The sequence below is a fragment of the Solanum lycopersicum genome, chromosome 4, assembly GCF_036512215.1.
Source record: "Solanum lycopersicum chromosome 4, SLM_r2.1".
In the NCBI taxonomy this organism is placed as follows: Eukaryota; Viridiplantae; Streptophyta; class Magnoliopsida; order Solanales; family Solanaceae; genus Solanum; species Solanum lycopersicum.
The window spans coordinates 7,724,102-7,747,955 of NC_090803.1; the positions used below are offsets into that span (position 1 = coordinate 7,724,102).

The 23,854-nt window shown below is 31.2% G+C and overlaps 2 protein-coding genes and 1 pseudogene across 5 annotated transcripts; 2 read left to right on the forward strand and 1 right to left on the reverse strand.

The window, feature by feature from the left end:
• Window positions 1-558: 558 nt before the first annotated feature.
• On the forward strand, window positions 559-5,627 carry LOC101261506 (uncharacterized). Of its 2 annotated transcripts, XM_010320866.4 has the most exons (8): window positions 559-665; window positions 1,825-1,890; window positions 2,047-2,106; window positions 2,240-2,571; window positions 3,061-3,243; window positions 3,584-3,730; window positions 3,833-4,006; window positions 4,319-5,627. In XM_010320866.4, exons 2-8 carry the CDS (start codon window positions 1,854-1,856, stop codon window positions 5,204-5,206), a joined length of 1,821 nt encoding a protein of 606 aa, XP_010319168.1. In that variant the 5' UTR covers window positions 559-665; window positions 1,825-1,853; the 3' UTR covers window positions 5,207-5,627. The 2 variants fall into 2 exon arrangements, with proteins under 2 accessions (XP_010319168.1, XP_004236588.2); XM_004236540.5 differs by lacking the exon at window positions 3,584-3,730 and having other exon boundaries at window positions 563-665.
• Window positions 5,264-12,314, reverse strand: LOC101261217 (uncharacterized). 3 transcript variants are annotated; one of them, XM_010320865.4, is made up of 6 exons: window positions 12,065-12,314; window positions 9,834-9,876; window positions 9,570-9,661; window positions 9,366-9,477; window positions 8,720-8,760; window positions 8,345-8,628 (listed from the first exon to the last, which is right to left on the reverse strand). In XM_010320865.4, the coding sequence occupies exons 1-4, from the start codon at window positions 12,128-12,130 to the stop codon at window positions 9,367-9,369; spliced, it is 312 nt and encodes a 103-aa protein (XP_010319167.1). In that variant the 5' UTR covers window positions 12,131-12,314; the 3' UTR covers window positions 8,345-8,628; window positions 8,720-8,760; window position 9,366. The 3 variants fall into 3 exon arrangements, with proteins under 3 accessions (XP_025886416.1, XP_010319167.1, XP_004236587.1); XM_026030631.2 differs by lacking the exons at window positions 8,345-8,628; window positions 8,720-8,760 and adding an exon at window positions 5,264-6,072 and having other exon boundaries at window positions 12,065-12,294; XM_004236539.5 differs by lacking the exon at window positions 8,720-8,760 and having other exon boundaries at window positions 12,065-12,308.
• A 3,206-nt stretch (window positions 12,315-15,520) lies between these two features.
• LOC101247606 (uncharacterized) lies at window positions 15,521-21,477 on the forward strand (annotated as a pseudogene).
• The last annotated feature ends 2,377 nt before the right edge of the window (window positions 21,478-23,854 follow it).

The window sequence follows — 23,854 nt, forward strand, 5'->3', positions numbered from 1 at the left end:
ATCTTGTTAGCTACTAGAGAAATAGGTCTTACGTCTTACAATGCTTAATTCTTAGGTTTACTCGAACTCTAATACAAATCTATAATTTAAAAAATTTGAAGTACGAGTCGTCTTCTTTCATTCCACCTCGAAGAGTAACTAAAATCAATTTAATCACGCTTTCATATTCCAATTGAACACTAACCATTTTGATTATTTTCAACTGATAAGATTATTCTCTGTATCAAACACAAATAAAAATGATCTTATTAGCTACTCAAGAAATAGGTCTTACAATGCCTAATTCGTGAGTCTACTCAAACTCTGATACTGATATCGAACACGATATTATTTTTTTTAACTATAAAGAGCAAGATTAATAGGTCAGCATATGTGGGGTCCACAATCTATTTAAGGAATCAAGATAGTAGGCCCCACAATTCCCTTAAATCTTCCACGTCACATATAGGCAATAATTTCTCATTATAATTTACCCTTCAATTGCCATTTAATTACAACCATACCCTTCCCTTGCTCACTCTACACTACATATATATATACTAAGCTTAGTTCTCATCTCTGCAAAAAAAAAAAAAAAATCCATTCTTAGCTCACTTTTTCTACAATTTTTTAGGGTTTCAAAACCCCTTTTTGCTCTTTTCATTGTTGGGTTCAGAAATTTTCAGGTATTTCACTTTGTTAGCATTAATTTTCAAGATATTTTTGTTACATTGTCGTGCATATTTGAGTTGGAAGTGTCAAGTTTATGTGTTTTTTTGTTGTTTCTAGAGTTTTTCTGTTAATGAAATGGTGGAATATACTTGGGTTTTGATTTTAGTGCTGTATATTTTTTTTGAAAAATGAGTGAATGTTGAAGAGCGAGAAGAGTAGTTTTTTCTTGTTGTTCTTTTTGTATGTAGTGGACTAAACTGCATTTTTACTAGTGTGTTTCATGATATAAGGATGGGGTTTTCATAAACATTTTGGGTGGTGAGTTAGTGATGGGTCGAGGGTCTTTCTGCCGCATTTTCTTTTTTCTTTTTGGGTAAGATTTGCTGCACTTGAGTTTGAGTTGATGTCTTTCGGAAACAATCTCTCTACTTCAATGAGATATGAATAAGGTCTCCGGAACTCCACTTATGGCTCACTAGTGGGATATTACAATGGGTATGTCGTTGCTGGTGGTGAGTTGGGGTGGGGAAAGCCGGAAAGGAGGGTACTAGTAGAGTGGGTTCGGGGATGATACATTGGCAAAACTGTCTTTTCTGCTGTATATGCTTTTTGATAACTACTTCGACTTGTTGCACTTGAGTTTGGGTTGAGGGTCTTTTAGAAACAACTCTCTACCTCGATGAAGTAGGTGTTAGGTCTACGTAGAATCTACCCGCCCCCGACACCACTTATAGGTCACTTGTGGGATTACACGGGACTTATAGGTCACTTGTGGGATTACACGGGGTATTTTGTTGTTGGTGAGTTCGGGTGTGGGGGTGGAGATGGGGAAAGGAGGGTGCTAGAAGACTGGGATAAGGGGTGAAGAAGACGTAGAACCACCAGGATTTCTACTCATTTTCTTCCAATAAAGTGAACCTATTAATCAAATCTTTCCAAGACCATGAAGCACTATATGTATAAGTTAGTGGGGCTTCAAGCTGCAATACCATTTTCCAGTTTTTAAAGGGCATTCTTGCATTTGGAATTGTTGATCATAGGCAGCTTTTACTGAATTTGGCAACTTTATCATCAATAGCTTGCAGCGTATCTGCCTGTGTAGCTTTGCGGGTGATATATTCTCTTAAAAATTAGGGATGTAACTGCAATCCTTCTTTTTTGTATCTGATACAGGGTGATCTTTCTTAAAGATTCTTAAAGAGATGGATTTGTTCATCTGGGGTCCACCTTACTTTCAAGGTTTGCCTACTTATTGAGTAGTGTTATTTCTCGATAAGTGGCTTGGCTACTTAGTTTAACCTGATTAGTTTTCGCGGTTGTTTGGTAGAAGGAGTGTTGAAGAGGACGGAATATCACCTTTAGTTCAATGCACTGACTTATTTAATTTTTCTTCAGATGAAAATAGTTTTCCAACAAACAGCTTGGCTCAAAACTTCTATTTCAGTCAAAGGCTTGGTAACTTTATTAATTAACTATCTTATTTTTATATATTCTTAAAAACTCTATTAGATACTTTACATTTAAGGACCTAGTTTTCTATCAAATGTGCATCTGACTGGCTTCGTTTTTTATATGGATTTGCTTCCAGACATTATAGAAGAAGATGCCTTAAATGAGAAATGTTGTGTGCAAGTGCTAGAGATACTCATTGCAAAAGCTGATACAGAAATTGCCAAAATTGAAGATGATATAGTGATGCTACAAAGCCAACTAGCCCGTATTGATGAAAAATGGTTGGACATGTGCATTGCTACTTTAAATAAAAAGATTGATCGCCTTGGTAGTTTGATAACTGCCTTGAAAATTAAAAATGTCCAAGCTTCTGGTGTTCACTTAAAAACAAATAAAAGACCTTCAGAGAGAACCCATGAGATATTAGAGACACCGCCAAGAAATTTCTCGTCTCCAGTAGACAAGCAGGTTTGGTCCCAGAACATTTACCTGTTCTTAACTACTGTTGCCTTTGATGGCTGTGATTGTTCTTTCCGATGCAAGATTGCTTATACTTGATGTTCTCAAGTTAATGCTAGACATTAGTACTTATTGGATAACACATGTGCATTGCTGCCTTTTATGAATAGAAGGAAGTATTCTTTTTGGTTAAAGCTGTACATATTCAGCATCATCTTAGTGCTGCCTTTTGTGAATACGACCTTCATTTTACTGACCCTCTCCAAAAAAAAAATTGAGGAATAACACGTGCTTTGCTGTTTCACAGAAAACTTTTGGAATTTAATGTGATTCTTAAAATTGAAAGAATAAATAGGCAACGAATGGGCTGTTAAATGAAGATAATTGTTGAATTATCTTTACATTTATGTAGCTAATCATTGAACCTACAAATTAAGTAGTTGGTTGAGACTTGAGACTACTCATGAATTTCCATGACTTTTACCTTATAATCAACAGACTGCAAACTCTACTCTTGGAAGTTCAAAGCTAGCTGCATCTGTTCTTATAGAAGTTGAAGCAACGGACAACCACAATTTAAAAGATTTTGAGACTGTTGAAACGAATGGTGAATCTACTGTCCAGGCCAATGTTATGATCCAGACATTATCTGTGGTTCAAGAAAGAAATCTACAAGTAAAAGTAAGTGCTTATAATCTAGTAGTTCCACTAAAGAGCTGCAAATTGCAAGAGAATTTGAACCACGGAAGCCTGCTATTGAGGGTGCGCCGTAAATGTGCAGGATTTTGAGCCATTTAGGGTATATTGCATAAGTTTATCAGATAAATATCTCTATGATTGCTTCTCATATGTTTGTGAGTCTATAATTAAATAGTATTTGAAGACCGTTCATCGGCACTCTTAAGGGCCTTTTATTTCTTTTCGTAATGAATGCTAGCATTTCAGCTCCCTCGCTGCGTCAATTTTCCATCTAAACTTGTCCAATTGACTACATTTTCATTCTTTCTCAAACAATGACCAGGATGAAAATGTAATCACCAAAGGCTCCTGTACAAAGGCTTTTGGTCATGCTAGTGACAAGTCCACTTTGAAGGATTTGAACGAGTCTGATATTCCTGGAAAGCTTATTAATGCTAGCAAACGAGAAAAACCTTCACAACTCAACAATGTACTTATAGATTTGCTTACTGAGCATTCATTCATACAAGGTTACATACCAATCTAGATATTTCAACTAACTGGTTATCTTATCTAATTCTTACACGAGCAGTTTGCATGTGCTGTTTTTAAGAGTGCAAACACAAAGTCTCTAAGAGACAAAGCTGAATTTTATGGAGAATCAAAGAGGAAGATCGATGAAGTGATGCAACAAAGTTCTAATGACAGCATAATCATGAAGTCATCTCTAGGAGTCAAGCAAACAAGCATTGGAGAAGGACCTAAGGTTTGGAAATATCTTCCATTTGCTTTAGTGTGCTATCACAATATTGAACAGCCTAGGAAGCTAAAGTTTGGAAGTAATTTTCATAATGCTGTAAAGTAGACTAATGTCTCAGAGTTAAGCTTATACCGAGAAGAGGAAAAGCCACGGGTAATGTATAACTTAGAGATGTAGATAAGGGTACAGTGTGCAACTTCAGTGTTTATACTTGTGGAGTTCGTTACTGTCTGTGTATCTATTCATTTATACATGAAAAACTTTCTGGTTGTTATTTGAGACTTCTCCGTCTAAAAGGGGGACAATATCGTTTGACAGACTGCTGGAGCAATTATGGTGACCCGTCTAAGTGCTGTAAAACAAGAACCTAAAGAATCCGGAGATGAACAGGCACAGAATGGAACAAAGGCTGGTCAGACTAGAGAAAAACACACCTCAAGTCAGTTGGTAACTCAAAAGCAGACTGGCGCAAAACAAATTCCTGGAATAAAGAGAGGTCTGCTCATGTTAAATCCTATAAAGAAAGACAGAAACAAGCAACTGGAAAAATTCAAAGGTGAACTGCAAGTGAAGCAATCCCCCAAAAGTCAAGTACTCACCATACACAAATCTAAATCAATATTTTCCCCAAAGCTAGAAGGTCAGAGGCCGAAGCTCAAATGTAACGTACCTACAGAAATGCCCAAAGAGCCCTGTCTTGCCGAGGAATTAGGGTTCAAGTCACCTTCTGGTCTAAAACTCAAGAGGCAGTTAAAGACTGGAAGTACTAAGGAGAATGGAGGTGATGAATTCAAAGACAAAACAACCAAGGAGAGTCTGTCACCACTTGGTGGAGCCAAAGAAACTGGTGATCTTCCAGAGATCAGTTCAACTTCTTTGATCCACTTGAAGAAGAGAAGGATAACAAGTTCCACAGGACCCATACTCCAAGAGAACGAGAATTTGAGAGATTTTCAGAATAGGTTGGTAAAATCATACGACAGATCAAATCAAAACCGTCAAGTCATTAAAGTTGAGAATGACAAACTTCTTGATTCCCCAACATTCACTGCTCCAATTCCGGACATAACAGATCTCAAGTATATGACAATGAATCAACTCAGGGCCGTGGCAAAGCACCATAATGTGCATGGGGTATACAAATTTCGCAAATCTGAGCTGCAGGAACACCTTCGCAAGCTGCTAACTAAAGGTCGGTCAACGTAAAAGCAATCTCTATAGCCACTTTTTGTTCACTGCGTTCTCAAGTGAGGCATAACAAAATTGTTTACAAGTTCTTATGAGATGAAGATACCAATCTCTATAACCACTTTTTGTCTGCTACATACTCAAGTTAGGCATAACAGCAATGTTTACAAGTTCTTACAAAAGGAGCTCTATAGGAAAAGGGTGATACTAGCAAATCATGTTCATATGACCAACTGTACAGAGTAGTTGAAGTTTTGCTTATAAAGAACAGATACACGAGAAAAAGTACAGCAAAATGCTGATTCTAGGAATCGTCTTGTAGCTGGATACTTCCTGGAAGGCTTTACTAATTTTGTTGATAATACCTTTCTTTATGTACTGAGTTGATCAATGCTCTGGTAAGGACCTCTTTTATAAAGGTAAGTTTCATTTTTGCTTAGTTTCCTAATTGAGCCTGGGAATTGCAGCTGCTTTTCTCTTTAAATTTACTGTCTATAGAACTTGGCAACTATATATAGTTCTGGAGTAATGCACCCAAGAGTGTGGAACTTAGTAGTCAATGAAGTAGGTTGAGAATCATGAAATTTTAAGTTGAGATCTCAGCGGAGCCAAAAACACTTGGTTATTTCTTCCTTATTTGTACAAGCCTTGACAGAGTTATTTGTTACCTATGTTGGTCGAGATAGCAGGTACCTTGTGAAATTATTCGAGATGCAATCAAATTGGTCTGGACACCATGATTATCAAATATATATATCTGTGTCCACTTCTGCAGAAACTTTGTTGCATCGACGAATCATTATACTGTGTAGTTTGTTTCTTCTGATCTGACTGAAACTCTCGTGCTTGGATGCTGGAGCACTTGAGTTGCGTGGCCTTACGGTCTATAGTGAGAAAAATTACGAGATTTCAAGTTTAAATTCCAACAAGTAGACAAAATTACATGATTTCATATTAGGTACCTCGGTGGACAAAGTTACTTTCTATATAACGGAAGTAGCTAGCAATTGCCTTTGAAATAATTGAGGTGCACACATATTTATTATTAATACTAGTTTCAGGACACGTGCGTTGCACGTGTATCCCATGTTTTTTTTATATTCATTATAACAATTAGAATTCTACATGTACATGCATGTAACGAATAACAAAATGCGACAATTACAAATAAAATTATAAAATTGTGACAAAAAATAAAACAAGGAATCTTATTTTAATGTATAAATTTATCAAAAAACTTTAATTTTAGAACTTTAGATAGTAATTAGCCAATTTGCATTATATATAGTCACAAAAAATTAACTTTAGCCTAAATAAAAATACAATTAAAACAATCATAAATTGATGGAAAATCAAACTAAAGAAGTTTCATAGAGAGAAAACACATATACAAAATAAACAAAGAAAAAAACACCCAATAACATACACATTCTTTTGAAGGCTCTAGTCATAACAATATGTATATGGAAAAAGAAATACAAATCTCTATATATTCTTTCAAATTTTTGTAGACACTTCTCCCATAAACAATTATAATTCAAGAGACTTCTTCATTTAGTTAAAGTATGAATCAAATAAAACAATAATGATATAAGCGGCACTATTTAAACTATAGAATGATAAAAATAACCTTAATTAGGATACTCATGAAACAAATAAAGATGTATATGGAATAAAAATAGGATAATTAGATGGTTAAGTTATGAAGATGAATATATTATTCCTTATCACAATGAAAAGAAAGAACAATAACTGCAATTATTATTCAAAATAATAGTAGTAATTAAAGTTGCACCAAGTAATTTGTGTAAAGTATTATCTATGAAACATTGCAAATTTTTAGTGGACATTGATTATGGTCTTTATGTATTGATTTAACTCAATGATCTCATTATAAAATAGTTTATATTTTAGTAAAGAAAAATATTCAAAAAATTGGAACAATTTTAGTCGTTAAAAGGGTAGAAATGCCTAATATTTATTTATGAATATTGTCTTTCAACTTTGACTTTAACCAATTTTTTTAATATTTAGTGTGGCATATAGAATGATTACTATTTATAAATAAATATTTTAATTTAACACATGATAAAAAGATAATCCAATTTTATACTCTGTTGTTTAAATTTTTTTTTACCATTCAACCAAAAACAAGCTCCATAGAAAAAAAAATGGACAAACAATGAGAACTTATCACACAGTGTAATATAACACCAAAAGATTGAAGAGAAGACACCATATCAAAAAGAAAATTTATGCATTAGGATTGTGTCATATATAGCCAAAAAGAACATACACAATGGAATTATTTTATACAATGACAGGAAATCAAAGAAATATAAAAAATATTATGAACAATATATATCAAAATTGTAGTCCACCTTACTTTTTTTTTCCTATTAATATACCGATATATTATTTAAATGTAACAAAAAATTATTTAATATAGAAGAAAGAATAATATAATTAACAAAACTAAAACGGAAAGCAACAAGGAAAAAATTGTTAGCTAATTTGTGACTTACTCTTTCAATAATACGTTCATCTAAATGTCAAAATAGCACTTCCAAATGTATTAGAACCATATTGTGCCATCATATAGTTTCATGCAATAGAGCATACCAAGAAAATTTTCAAACAAAAGGTTGGAATATGTATTCTTGTACTTTTGAATGCTCTTGATTTGTGTTGTTATTTTCTTTCTCCATGTCTTAAATATCTATACATTTTAATAATATGTGGAAGATGAAAATAATTGAAGTTAATTAGAAAGACTGAAGTAATATATGAAAGTTCAAAAGAGTCATCTTTTCATTTACCATATTCATTGTAACTAATATAAGTTAAGTAGTGTCTTCAAAATTTAAAGCTGAAAAAACCTTTCAACTTCAGTAATTAAGTGATGCAGGAATAAATAGAAGTACTAAAAAGACTTTAGAAAATCTCATAGTTTGTTTTACTAATTGAAAGTCATTAATTGGATAAATTAAAACTTTCTCCCTAACTTTAAATACTTAAGAAAATTAAATAGAATAATATGATATATACATATCATTGTGTAATTAAAATATTTATATTTAATTAAACAATAAATTAAATTTTAATTTAGTAAAAGGGCAAAATAGTAATTCAACTTTTCACTATAGAGCTTCACACTTGTAATAATATATGATGATATGATTTGTCCAAAGCTTTGGTAGACAAAGTAATCTGATACATGTGCTGATAGAAAGTATCAATTACATCGTGAAATTAGTTGAGATGCACGCAACAATGATTATGATTTTTTAAAATGTTTTTTTTAGAAACGAGTACAATTTAAACTCTTTTTCTTAAAACTCATGCGTAAGAATCAACAGTTAAAATAACTCCTTTGGTAACATGCAACTAAGTATTTGAAGTAAAAGAGCTATCTATCATCCTGCTTCAGAAAAAATTACCTGCAATAAAGGAAAAAATCATGTGATCACATAAATGTGCAAACTATCTTTAACAATAATAATATAATCAGTATAATTCTAAACGTATTACCCCAGCCTTGTGAAGGAGGGGAGGATGTTTCAATAGACACCCTGCTCAAAAATAAATAGGTAAAACAAATACAATGGCTAAGAAGTCATGTTGAAAACAATGAATAGAATAGTAGCAACGACAAAATAGTATGAAAACTAAAAAAACAGGTTATACTGAAAACAAGCTAATATGTTTGCCTCTAGTAGAATTTGAGATCGAGTTTAACCCACTTCATTGACCGTTAGGCCATATATCTTGGGTACTTCTCATGTACCTAACCTTGGTGGGTAAAGCTACGCGGGTGAAATAATCGAAATAGTCACATTAATAATTACAAATATGGCTTGTTTTCTTGGCTTGTTGCAAGAAGAGAAGGGAAAAGATTGTCCAAATCATGTGACCATTTCATCGAAAAAACTTAAAACTCTAAGAAAAGAGTACACTTCTCTTTACTTGAAATTAGTGTTTATCATGCCTCCTCATGCGAGTCTAATTCTATTTCATTGATCAAGCACAAGATTTTTTCTTTTTGTTCATAGAAGGCGGTGAGACCTAAACTCATCTCATCTAAAAGCTTACACTCTTAATAAGAGTACGTTTTGTTTACTAATTAAATATCAACAAAGATTATGCAAGAAAAGTAGAGCAATATGAAATGTTTTACCTCACTTCGATGCCAACTTGCTAAGAACCTCCTCTAGCGATCGAACTAGATGTTTGATACGATATTTGAGCTTTGCATTCTCTGAAGTTAGTTGTTCGACCTGTTTGTGTCCCTGAAATCAAACAAAAATTCGGTCTTTAGTTACCTTCAACGCCATAATCTGGAAAGGCGAAAAGGATTAAGAAATCAAATCCAAATGTCAACCTTTTCTTGTTCTGCTTCGAGCTCAGCAGTGACATCTTTCAGCTTTGACTGGAGTCCAGCAACTGTTCTCTCCAATTCCTCGTTTTTAAGATCTGAAGAGCCACCAACATGCACATAAGCATGAAAATGCAGCAGGCTTCTCGAGTTTACATAGATGAGAAAACTTATGAACCAGAAGTGTTGTCAATAGGACATATGATCTATGTTGTTCGTGCATTTTCGAAGGATCAAGCAACATAGGATATGATTGAAGGCATCACTAACCTGTCTTACTAGCGACTGAAATTTCAAGTCTTGCCAATCGTTCCTTCAGTAAAAAGAAACTGTCTTTAGTATCCACTGATGATGGTAAAAGTAGAAAAGTTGGAATAAGACAAAATGACAAAAAGTTTTGCACACACACCACAATTATGGATGTCAACGGACAACAACATACCCAATATAATCCCACATGTGGGGCTGGAGGTAGAGTGTACGCAGACCTTACCCCTACCTTGGCAGGAAGAGAGGTTGTTTCGATAGATCCTCAGCTCAAGGAAAGGAAAAACACAACATTTATGAAGAGATAAGCAGTAACAACAAGAAGAACAATTATGTATGTAAATACATTTAATCTAATGGCATTTTTTGTTGGTACCAGCCATATATATTGCAAAAACCTTATTAGGATAGAATCTCATGGTTTCCAATAGGCTTGGGCCACATAAGGTATGCAAATGATAGAGTTGGATTCTCAAAAGAGGAAGTAAGACAAGAGGATATGAAATTTTAGATAATAGCAACGCGAGGGTACACATTGCACACTGTATGTACACATGTTCGTGAACTATTGGAGGAACATAATCAGACTCTGCTCTAAACTCTTCGGGCAAAATCATAGGAATAACTGCATTAACGGTTTGTTTTGGCAGTTCCAACTTTCAAATCCATTTTTTCATTAGCTGATAAACATGATCCATGAAACTGCATCGAAGGTGCACAAATCTGATATGCGAGGAACACCAAAATATGTTGTTCAGACACTCCAAAAGCAATTCGTTTTTTGAAAGATCCGTCATGAGTTCACCAAATACTTCAACGCATAACCAACAGAATATTCTTAAAAGCAATTAGCCAAAAGAAAGTAGCATCCATACTAAGTTCATCTTTACAATCTGAAATTGCAATATTAATGCATACAACTAAATGAAAAACTTTAATGGGCTCAGAATAAACAAAGTTGAAAGAAAAATACAAACCCCACATTTCATTAGATCCTATAGAAGGGGAAAAAGCACAAAACTTGAAGCAAAAAGAACATTGAACAAGAAAATTGAACAAAACAATTAGCCAAATGAAATTACTCGGACTCCCCAAAAATGTTGCAGCAGCAGGGCTAGATCCTTCGAAAATGCACTACTTTTGGATCTTTGGAGAATCCAACAAGCACCCGAAGTCATTTACGAAGAGTCCGAGCAACATAGACAAAACCAGCATCATACAACGTTTATATGTACAGACTAACAGTCCAATAATATTGTCTGCAACTAAAGAAAAGACTTGTATGGGCTCAGAATTTATCAAAATTGAAAGAAAACAAAACCCCAAAACTATAGAAGGGAAAGCATGAAACTTTACACTACTGTACCAAACAGGGAAAAAAATGAAATTCAATACTAAAGTTTAACAGCACAAGTTGAAATCAAGATCAAAATAAGGCATAATATATAGATAAAAACCTTAAATTGAGGCAACTAAACATGTCTAACTTTGAAAATGCACGTCTAGACAACTCAACTAGTCAACCGGCTCTGATAGGCACATAAATGAAAAAAATGCTATAATTCATTGGATTGAAAGAAAATGCTGTTAAAGAATGACAAAAGTCGCACAGCCATGGTTAATGAGATGGGTGGACTCCTTAATAACGCTTAGGCAATCCTCCTCCCTTTGAGCTAGCTTTTGGGGTGTGAGTTAGGCCTAAGACCTAATTTCACATGGTATCAGAGCAGGACCCATATCACCCGATGTTGGGACCCCCAAAATCAAAATTGTCCATGCATCAGATGTTAATCACTGAGCGTGAGGATGTGTGTTAAAGAATGACAAAAGTTTCACATGAGGATGGACATGAGGATGATGGACATGAGGATGGGTATTAAAGAATGAGATGGTGGACTCCTTAATAAGGCAGACCTAATTTCACAAATGCAAAACCCATAAATCAATAAACCTGTAAAAGGAAAAGCATAGAACTTCCACAGTAATTGAAGAAAAAGAACACACATTCAAACTGAACCTTATGAGCACAGGTTAAAATTCAAATTACAATGAAATTCAGTAAAGCACAGATTTATACATACTCAGAAGTCAAAATCTACCAAAATTGAAAGAAACATGCAAACCCCACAAATCATTAAATCCTATAGATGGTTAAAAAAAGCACAAAACTTGGAGAGAAAAAAAGAACATTAAACAAAAAAACGTGAAAAAGAATTGATGTATAAAAAAAGTACCTCAGCCTCTGAAGCTCTCTGGTAAAAGGGTTTCAAGGATTCTTCAAGATTGTTTGAATCCCCCATTTTTTCGGTAAAATTAAACGCCGTAGCAAAGACGCAGTGACTTTGAAAATCAGCGTTTTCACAAACGTATTTAGCCAATTGAAAATATTGCGGCTTTACAAAATGGAATATCGTTTCACTTTTTTTTTTCTTGTGCAAGTTGAAAACTTTTTGTTTTTTAAGTGGCGTCTTCTCTTCCTCGTATAACTACAAGGAAAAATTAAAAAGACCTTTTATTTTATAATTATTAATTTTAAATATATTTTTAATTTATTATTATTTTTGTTAATTTTTAGTAATATTAATTCAAAAATTTTTTAAAACATATTTATTTCTTCTTTATATCATTTTTGAACTAACTAAAAAATTTATTCGCTCTTCTCTATTTTCTTTCTCATCGTCAAAACCAAAAATAAGGGTTCTTCTTCCCTATTTTTCTGCACAAATTCTAATGAAGAAGGTAAAGAATAATTTCCTAGAAGAAGTCCGCGACTAGTTAAGGATGTTGATACTTCGAATTCGAAAGTTTATAAAAGAAGTCGAAAGAAGCGTCAAGTTTCGTCTCCTACTTCACGGATAAAGGTAATGGCGGTCCAAGTTTTAGTTTGGGAATGTCAGAATTATCAGGTGAGCGGAACAAAGAGGAGAAGAACAATGACATGCAGAACAATGACGAGCAGAACAAAGAAGCAGAACAAAGGTAAAAAAATGAGTTAAAGAGGTTAAATCAGTGAAGAAATAAAAAAAATGTGTGTTGATTTGGCATCTTCGTCAAAGAAACTCGTCGACAGTGATGACGATTTGATGATTTACCTCCTCAATTTCAGTCAAAAAAATTGAAAAAATAAAGTTGGACCGGAGAAGAAAAAGTCAGTGAAGGATGGAAAAACTCGAAATCGATTACCCAAAAGTGTGGTTCTACCAAAGAGTAGATATCCGGTATGTTCTAGTAGTATTTGAATCTATGTTTATGTATTTTTCTTAGTTATTTGTTGTTTAAAAATGATTGTATGTTGATTACTGCCTTGTTTTTGAGATGTAATATGTGGAGTTCATCTTTAGTATGGCAGGAAATGAATAGAGCAGGTAGGATTCTAAGTTCTGACCTTAAGTAGATTGGGATTTGAGCGTTCTAATTGAGAGATAAAATAAGATCGTATGTACAGAAAAAACAGCAAAACCCCTAGGGAATGTGCATCAGAGTACTTGGTTTTGCTCTGCAAAATGCTAGAACGCTCTCAGGGGATGTGTATTGTTATCGCTTACTTTTGTTCTCCCATAATTTCATAGGTTGTATAAGGTTTGTAGCCTGTGATATCTATCTATCTATTTTTCTTATGAAGAAATCAACATCTGTGTTCTTCCCTAGTAAAAAATATCAATAGGTCTATTGTAATCGTAATTTCATAGGTGGAATGAAACATCAATTCAAAATATCATTTTTTGATAGATATTCAAGGTAACAATCCTATGTAGCCTTCATATGATTATATAAAAGCTTCTTTTATTTTACTCATCTTATTTTTCATTTTTTGTGGTGGGTGAGTGAGTTTTCTTTCTCTTTCATGGGAGAACAAATTGTACTCCAATAGTATACATGATATATACAAATAATCCAAGCTACATGAGAACATATTTATCCACAAACAACATCCAAGCCTTGACACATTGTAGTATCATGTGAAAACTTTTAACTCCCTCACACGCTTTTTATTTTTCTCACCTCATATGCTTTTCTCCACTTGTTCTTCTTCCTGAATTTCTCTCCAAGTAGACTAACGATTCGTGGCATTACCTACTTACGTATCTTATCCCGTGCTTCACAATCAAATTTTGAACTAGCAATGTAACGTGTAATAATAGGTGGTTCCCCCTTCTCTAGATTAAGAATTAGCTATGTAATGTGTACTATGACTTTTAAAAAAGAGAGATAAATAGATACCCGAGAGCACAAGTACTATAATATAGGTGCTGAGGTTTACCCATATACTGATAATAAAAAAGGAGTAGATTTTCCTTTTTTCTCACACTAAATACTTTGAAGTACATTGGTACTCTTTCTCAAACATATAATGATTTCATATAAGTTTGTTTTGAAGTGCGTCGATTTTTTTTTGGAGAACTTTTCTGTGAAGCATAATATGCATGGCCCCTATGTTTGTTAGTTTCTGTTTTGATGTAATGTGAATTTGTACAATCTTAATACTGCAAGTTAGTCTTGATTTTCTGTGATAGTGGGACATCATTACTGTACTGTACAATTTTGTGATAGTTTCAATTACGTTAATACTACATGATAACCCTTTAACTAGATCATTGTTTAGGCTGCTTGTATTAAAGTTGATAAGTTGTAATCGGATTTTGAACCAGAAGTATTCATTTTTGTAATTCAACTTTAATTCATCTTTTATTCAACTGATTATTACCTTGCTTTTGACACATAGTATGTGAAATTCATCTTTAATTCATCTTTAGTATGTAGTAACACATTTTTAATTCACGTTTAATGCATACGCAGAATCATAAATTCTGGAAACACCCTGATGTTGTGTATATTCCGAATAGGTGATAATGTTACATTAATCATAGTGTCATTGAAGAAATCAAACTATCTTTATCTGATAAACAACTTGAGTTGTTTAGGAATACATGTTTTAGGTACTTTCTTGACCTCCCAAAATTGAGCACACAACAACAACTTATTCACTGTCTTGTAAATAGAGAGTTAAAACACACACCGGATGATGTGTTTGCTATTGAAATAAATAACGAAATGTTATTTTTTGGTCTTAGAGAATTTGGTATAGTTACGGGCTTAAATTGTATTAGTGGTGACACTTTTATCAATGTTTTCGATTCTAGATGTAGTTTGATGAGTAGTTATTTTTCGAAGAAAAACACGATTCCAAAGAGTCATCTATGTGCATTGTTTTTAGCTAAAAAATTCATAGATGATGACTCGGCTGTTTCATTGGTCATTCTGTACTTCATTAATGATTTTTTGTTTTCATATGAGGACAACGAATATCAAATTAGCAATAGAGATTTTTACCTTGTGGAAAGTGGAAAATTCAATTCATATCTATGGGGTTTAGATGTCTACAAAAAGTTGTCTGATTCTGTGAGACATGAGCTTAAGTCAAAGCATAAATACTATCGAATTGGTGGCTTGCCTCTTGCTCTTCAAATTTGGATATTTGAGTGTTGTTCAAAGGTTGATGAAGATATAGTTATTCGTGTTGCTGATTCTATTCCAAGAATCTTGAATTGGAAGACAATTGCAGAAAGTCTATGATTAAAATATATTGAGAAATGTCTCTTCAGGCCTACAAAAAATAAGGTATTTTTACAAAGTTAATATACTTTATTACATTGTTTATTTCAACTCAAGTTACTATATCTAATTTATTTTTTGTATTTAATTTTTGAGACAAAACATCCTTTTTTATATGCAATCGGAGGAGATGATGAATCTGATTTGATCGATTCATTCACTAAGTGGCTTTATATGGGTACAAAAAAGAGGTAATTTAATTTTGATGTTTTTTGGATAATATTCCTAATTTATAATATATGCAAGCTTAATTCAACTTGTGGAACATTCTGTACCTCTTCTTTAGTTTCGTATTTGCCTCTTTTTTAGTTGTTGTCGTCTCGGTTTTGAGTATTTTTTAATTTTTGTTCTGTTTTGATAGGGGAAAGAAACCTTATACAAATGCTCTTCATGTTATCAATCCAACATTTGAATTGGATATCTGTACGGTAGATGAAAGACTCTGGTTTTACAAATTGACACTTCTGGACAACAATATATAAATTTTAGTTGGACGTTAATATTTCTTTGATTCTTTTTGTTTCTCAATCTTGAGTTTGCTTTTGTCTCTTCATAAGAGTACTTCAAGGATATTCTGTGATACTTTCACAATTGAAATTATAAAAACTGATGAAAATCTTGTTGCAGACTACCTATCGAGAAAAAGGAACTCAAACTGAACCAGATACAATAGAAGAAGTACTCAAAGCCATTACTACACTTTCTACGAAGGTGGACAGTATGGAAAAAGAGTTACAAAATCTAAAAGCTAATAGTCAGCAGCATGACTATAAATATGCGGAGCTACGCCAACATGCAGAGTTACATCGATCGGAAGACGCAAAAATTCCAGAACTAGAAGGAGATGTTGGGAAACTCCTTAAAACCCATAACATTAACATTGCTAATGTTGCAGGTACAAGTACAACAGCTATGGAAAAAACTACATCAAAAAATACAAACCTAAACAGCTTATTTACAAAACCATTTATTCCAAAGGCACAGATAGTAGAAACCCTAACACCACAAACATCTACATATGCAGCCAGCCTACACAAGGAAAAGAAAATATATAACCATATATCCCAAACTTACATTGAAAACCTTTACAAAATTCAGACTTTTTTAAATCTCAAACCCAAATCTACCACAACTACAAAAAAAACCAAGGATTATTTAACCCAAAAATTACAAGGCTATAACAAGTTAATTGCACAACCTAAAACCAACCCAAACTTAGTTAAAACCTGTTACAACTATGGATTACTTAATACTGTATGTATATGATGGAACAGAGATAAGTGGAATCCTGGAGATCCACAAAGCCTTTTTAATATACAAAAGAATTACAAAAGGAAATTTATTTTTTATAAAATTTTATACGACACCAGCTGAGATACTTTATGACGAGATAAAACCAATGATCCAGATAGTAAAAATTGGATTAACACGAGAAATGATAATACCTGAAGACATAAGGCAACAACCAGAGATACCAAAAGTTGAGATACCCAGTTTTTATGCAAATAAAAGAATAATTGGTTTATCAACTATCATACAAGAATTGACTAACAACTATCTACAAGGAAATGCTATATGGAGCTACTATTCAAGAGATCATTTAATGATATATGCCAATTCACGAGAGATAAGACAAACAGATATGGAGGAAGTCCAGAAATGGATTTTATCCTTATTAAAACCAGAAGCTACTCCAACAACTAGAGCGATAATACAAGGATTCATCTCCGAAGAACTAATGACAAGATATTGCAAGCTAATTGGTCACAAATATCCAGACCATATATGTTCCAAGTGCAACCAAGGTGATGACATAATTCCAGACGTACAACTGGAGTAAGCTGAGAAGAAGAAGATAAGGAAAAATAGACATAAAAATATATGTACAAAATTAGTCATAGTCATTGTCGGTCATTTGGCCAAAGTTTATTTTGTCTTCTTGTAAAAAGTCGTAAAGTAAATAGTGTCAATAGTGTCAGTAGGTCCTAATCATAAATAGTAAGAGTCAAGTTACTGTGTAAATAGTAAAGTTCAAGTAACTGTGTAAATAGTAAAGGCCAATTGTCTTTTAGTAAAGATGAAAGGTCATTATGTATGTGTATAAATAGAGGGTTTCCCCTCATAAATAAAATCATCAATCTTCCAATCAATCCTCCACCATCCTCTTCTCTCTACAATATTTTCTTTTTTCCGCTTCCATCCAAAAATTGGACTATGGAGAAATCTGGAGCTACAAATCTACAAAATCAGGTATACACTCTTAAATTTATGAGTAGCTAAATAAATTTATTCCTGAAAATCTCTTGTTGATTATAATTGTTTATCATGACTTAATAATGCTCTAATAAGCATCTTTAGAAGGTTTTCTACAGAAATATCCTTCGAATAAGTATGCCCAGACTATGCCATCCTAAGATTGAAACCGGTAGGCAAGAAGGCCGTTTAGGGGAGTAAACAAAGTTGAGGCGCTGTTAGGGTAACTAATCAAAGAAGAAAGCTGTAGTAGTGACTAGACGAGATGATTATTAAATCATTATTATTTCATAATAAATAAGTATAATCCATTAAGAGGTTGAAAGGAATAAAAATTTTAGCAAAGATGAATAAAATGAGTATCTATTTAATAGATGATGATGATAACTATAAGATATTACTACTCTATATATTAAAAGATTTGAGTACTGATATAAAAAGAGAAATTTATGACAAATTGGTAACATATGAGATAATAGAAATAACAACCCAAGGTTGGACTGAGTTAACCATACAAAGTATACAGGATGAACTTTATTATGATATGTATGATTTATATGATGATATAGATATAAACTAATGATAAATTACGAATATTTACAATATTGGGTAAAAACCATAGAAGATATAGATCTACATGAAAAATTACTAATAGAAAATCTATTCGATTATTTGAGAACTAGAGAAGTCGAACATCTAGAATATATTACAAACAATGTTAATGAAATACAACGATTAGATCTACTTAAAAGAGAATATTATAGAAAGACATTTTATGAAGGATAATATAATACCAAGCAAAGAAACTAAAATAACAAAAAACAATATAGGTAAAAAAATAAGAAAGACATGGAAAAAATTAAGACACTTATATATAGAATACGAACTATCACAACTAGTCAAAACAAATAACAATAAAAAAGATCATTTGATAAATATAATTTCGAAAACAGAATACAAATATGTTCGCTATTTGAAAAAACAGTATGAACAAAGAAATTCATAAACAACAATTAATAGAAAAAATAATGGAAAAAATAACTGAAAAAGAACAAGAATTACAACATAGAAAAAGAAGGTTATAAGAAAATATATTAGCAGAAGTATGTAATAAATCAATACTAGCACAAAGAAAAGATATATCTATGTTAAAATTAGAATTAGATTGTCTTGAATATGAGTTACAACATAATATGATACATAAATTATAATGAATAAAGAAGAATTTGCAGTAGACGAAAAAACATATGAAAATCAAGACGGAATGATAATAAAAATAATATTTTCAAATCTAGGAAGAAGATATAAAAAAAATAGGAAATAATCTATACTTAATGTTAGAAAAAGAAACAGCAAAATTAGAAGATAGTTTAACAGCTATGATAAGAATAACAAAAGAAAATGAAGAAATAGACAAATCAAAAGAAATTGAAAGAATAAAAATACAAGCAAAACAAGAAGTACAACATTTAGAAGAAATAAAAAATAAAAGGATAAGTGAATGAGAAAAGGAATTAGCTAGGTTAAAATCATTATATGAAAATAAGCAAAAACAAAAGGAAAAAGATAAAGAGCTTGAATTAACTAATGAAATAAAAGAAATGGAACAAAAATTAAATGAAGATATTGAGATAAATGAAGTAAATGAAATAGATGAAAATGAAAATGACCAAAAATCAGAAATAAGTGACATAAGTGAGACATATACAGAAATCTTAGAACAGACAAATAAAATAAAAAAATTGAAAATAAACACAGGAGATATGAATAGACCCAGTACGTCAAGAGTCAAAACCCCAGATACTAGTCCCAGAAATAGTCCTAGAGCTAGTCCTAGATGGACACCACCAACTTACTATACAGAAAGTTATCAACAATCAGATAGAAATAATGCAATATGGAACAGTAGATTGAATAAAAATTGGATACCAAAACCAATAAGTGAACAATATAATTTCTTAGATTTAGATTGTGTCACAGACATAAATAAAGCAATATTACTATGGACAGGAAATATATCTAAACAGTTAATAGATAACAAAATAGAAACAACAAAGACACCAAGATACATAGAAAGAACATTCGTAGGAACAACAAAATTATGGATAGAAAATCTAACCTCAGAAAGTTTAGAAGTACTTAGGAATGATAAGAAAATGGATGGATCCCCATCAGCAACAAATATAGATATACTAGACAAATATGAATCAGCAATAAGAAATGAATTTGGAGGTATGACCACGGATATAAGAGAACAAAATAGGGAAAAAATAATAAATAGACAACTTATGACAAAATTAGCTATATGTAAAATGTGTTATATAGAAGAATATACTTGTGCATTCAAAGAATATTATTACAAAGCTAAATACAATTTAGACGAAGCAAAAGAAATAAGAAAACAATATTTTACAAAATTACCAGAACCATTTAGTACAAAAATAATAAAAGATTGGAATAATGAAGGAATGGTAGATACTTTAGGAGCTAGAATAAAATTTCTATCTCAATGGTTTACACAATTATGTGAGAACGAAAAAGAAAAATTAAAAATGGAAAAAGTACTAAATAAAAATTTATCATGTTGTAAAAATAAAATGGCACCACAGTTTGGGTGTACAAATAAAAAACAAAAATCCAGAAGATATAAAAATTATAGAAAAAATAAAACTAAGTATAAATATAAACAACCAAGACGAAGGTATTATCTAAAAAGCTATAAAATGAAAAGACCATATAGACCTAAAAGAAAAATATCCCAATGTACATGTTATAATTGCGGAAAGATAGGACACATAGCTAGAGACTGTAAATTACCTAAAAATCCAAATAGAAAACAAATTGCAGAGATAGTTATAGATGATGACGAATATATGCAAATAGAATACATAGACTATGAATTAAGTGAAAACGATAGTATAAATGAAGTATCAGATATAGAAACTGAAAATGGAGAAGAAAATTTAGATAATGAAATAGAAGAAGAAGAAATATAATGTCTGAAAACGAAATAATATCTAAAGAGAATTATGAAGATGAAGAATCATCACACCAAAAAATTATATTTGATAATACACTTTTTGAACAAATAAAAGGAAAAGAATTAGATTTAAGTGTTGAAAAAATACTTGACATACCTATACTAAAAAACTGGTTTAAAAGGCAGAAAGAAGAATACTATGTAGTTAGTCAAAAAGAACACATCATAGACGGTAAATATACAAGCGGAAAAGCATATATAACTATAATAAGCAAACAAATAATAAATAAAGAAATACAAAACATAAAAAATAAAGAAGCTATAAAATATGTACATTTAGGAGGAACAGAAATACTAATAAAAGCTTGTTTCAGAGAAGGAATAGATACACCCATTGAAATATATTTAGCAGATGATAGAATAAAACATCCTATAGAAAAAAGTGTAATAAGTGCAGTTAAAGGAAATTTAATATACCAAAAATTTAAATTTATAATAAGTGCTAATTATACATTAGCATTAACAGATACAAATATAGATAAATCATTAGTATTATATTGGAAAATGTCAGGAATAGAGTTAGCACCAGGAAGTAAGGTATTCACAGCAAGATGTAAAAATCTATATATATTAACAACAAAACATAAAATAACAGCAAGAAATAAAATAGATAAAATAAAAATAGAAAATCCTTTTGAAAAAATAATTACGGTAATAGATAATAATGACAATAGTTATAAAGAAATAGATACAGAAGAAGAATTGGAGATAGTAAAAGAAAGATTGAGTACCTCAAGTACACCAAATACAAACACATTAAATATGAAAACTAGAGCTTCCTCATCAAGAATGAGTTCATCTAAAAGAAAATATGAAATATCACAAGATTTAGAAGAAATGACAATATATCATTATTTTATAACAGGAATAATGGACCAGAGAAAATATAAAATCTTGATAAACACAGGACAAGAAGAAAATCATATAACAAGAGAACTAGTATTAGAAGAAGAAATTATGAAAACAGGACACATATGCCCTGGATTACCTAGTGAAATAATAAATACAAATGAAGAAACAATAGAAAAAGAAATAGTTATAGGAGGAATTCCATTAAAAATACAATTTAAGATATATGAAGGAAATCATAATATCACATTAGGAATAAAATGGTTAGAAAAGGTTAAACCATACAGCATAGAAAATGAACAATTAACAATAACTTGTCAAAATAAGAAAATGATTATAAAAAGAACCAAATGATTAATGAAAATATTTGTACTTGCAAAAATTATTGTAGAAAGATATCACAACAGATATTATACACCTGTGATAGATACAGGAGCAGAAGCGAATATATGTAAATATAATTGCTTACCAGAAGATAAATGGGAAAAATTAAAAACACCTATGGTAGTAACAGGATTTAATAATGAAGGAAGTATGATCAAATTTAAAGCAAAAAATATAAAAATACAAATATGGGATAAAATACTAACAATAGAAGAAATGTATAATTTCGAATTTACCACGAAAGATATGTTATTAGGAATGCCATTTTTAGATAGATTTTACCCACATATAATAACAAAAACACACTGGTGGCTTACTACGCCATGTGGCCATAAAATAGGAGCAAAAAGAGTAAAAAATAAACAACGAAAATCTATAGAATGGATTAAAGGTAGTGAAAAAATAAACCAGGAGATGGAAAATATAAGTGAAAAATAAATATCACAACTAGAAATCATTATATTTGCAATAGACAAAGTTAAAATAATCAATGAACAACTAGAACAATTATATAATGAAGACCCATTACAAGGATGGGAAAAACATAAAATGAAAGTAAAAATTGAACTAATAGATGAAAATAGTATAATAACACAAAAACCGTTAAAATATAACTTTGATGATTTACAAGAATTTAAAATACATATAAATGAATTACTAGAAAAAAATTATATACAAGAAAGTAATAGTAAACATACAAGCCCAACATTTATAGTGATAAAACACAGTGAACAAAAAAGAGGCAAAAGTAGAATGGTTATTGACTACAGAAATTTAAATGCCAAAACTAAAGCATATAACTATCCAATACCTAATAAAATACTTAAAATAAGACAGATACAAGGATACAACTATTTTAGCAAATTTGACTGTAAATCAGGATTTTACCATCTAAAACTAGAAGAAGAATCTAAACAATTAACAACATTCACAGTACCGCAAGGATTCTATGAATGGAATGTATTACCATTTGGATATAAAAATGCACTAGGTAGATATCAACATTTTATGGATAACTGTTTTAACCAGCTAGAAAATTGTGTTATATATATAGATGATATATTATTATATTCTAAAACACAAGATGAACATATAAGATTATTAGAAAAATTTATACATATAATCAAACACTCAGGTATAAGTTTAAGTAAAAGTAAAGCAGAAATTATGAAACCACAGATAGAATTTCTAGGAATACAAATAGACAAAAATTGAATAAAAATACAGACTCACATAGTACAAAAAATAATTATTATTGATGAAAATATAGATACAAAAAATAAATTACAATCATTCTTAGGATTAGTAAATCAAGTAAGGGAATATATACCAAAATTAGCAGAACATTTAAAACCATTATACAAAAAACTCAAAAAAGATGTTGAATATCATTTTGACAACAAAGATAAAGAACATACCATAGATATTTTAGGTGAAGATGAAAAACTTGAACGTATCGATATAGCCTGAGATCTCATTTCCAAGCCGGAAACTTCATCGGAAAATCGATAAAACGCTCGATACTGATGAATAACCTATGTTGTCAAAATGATATTCAACATCTTTTTTGAGTTTTTTTGTATAATGGTTTTAAATGTTCTGCTAATTTTGGTATATATTCCCTTACTTGATTTACTAATCCTAAGAATGATTGTAATTTCTTTTTTGTATCTATATTTTCATCAATAGTAATTATTTTTTGTACTATGTGAGTCTCCATTTTTATTCCATTTTTATCTATTTGTATTCCTAGAAATTCTATCTGTGGTTTCATAATTTCTGCTTTACTTTTACTTAAACTTATACCTGAGTGTTTGATTATATGTATAAATTTTTCTAATAATCTTATATGTTCATCTTGTGTTTTAGAATATAATAATATATC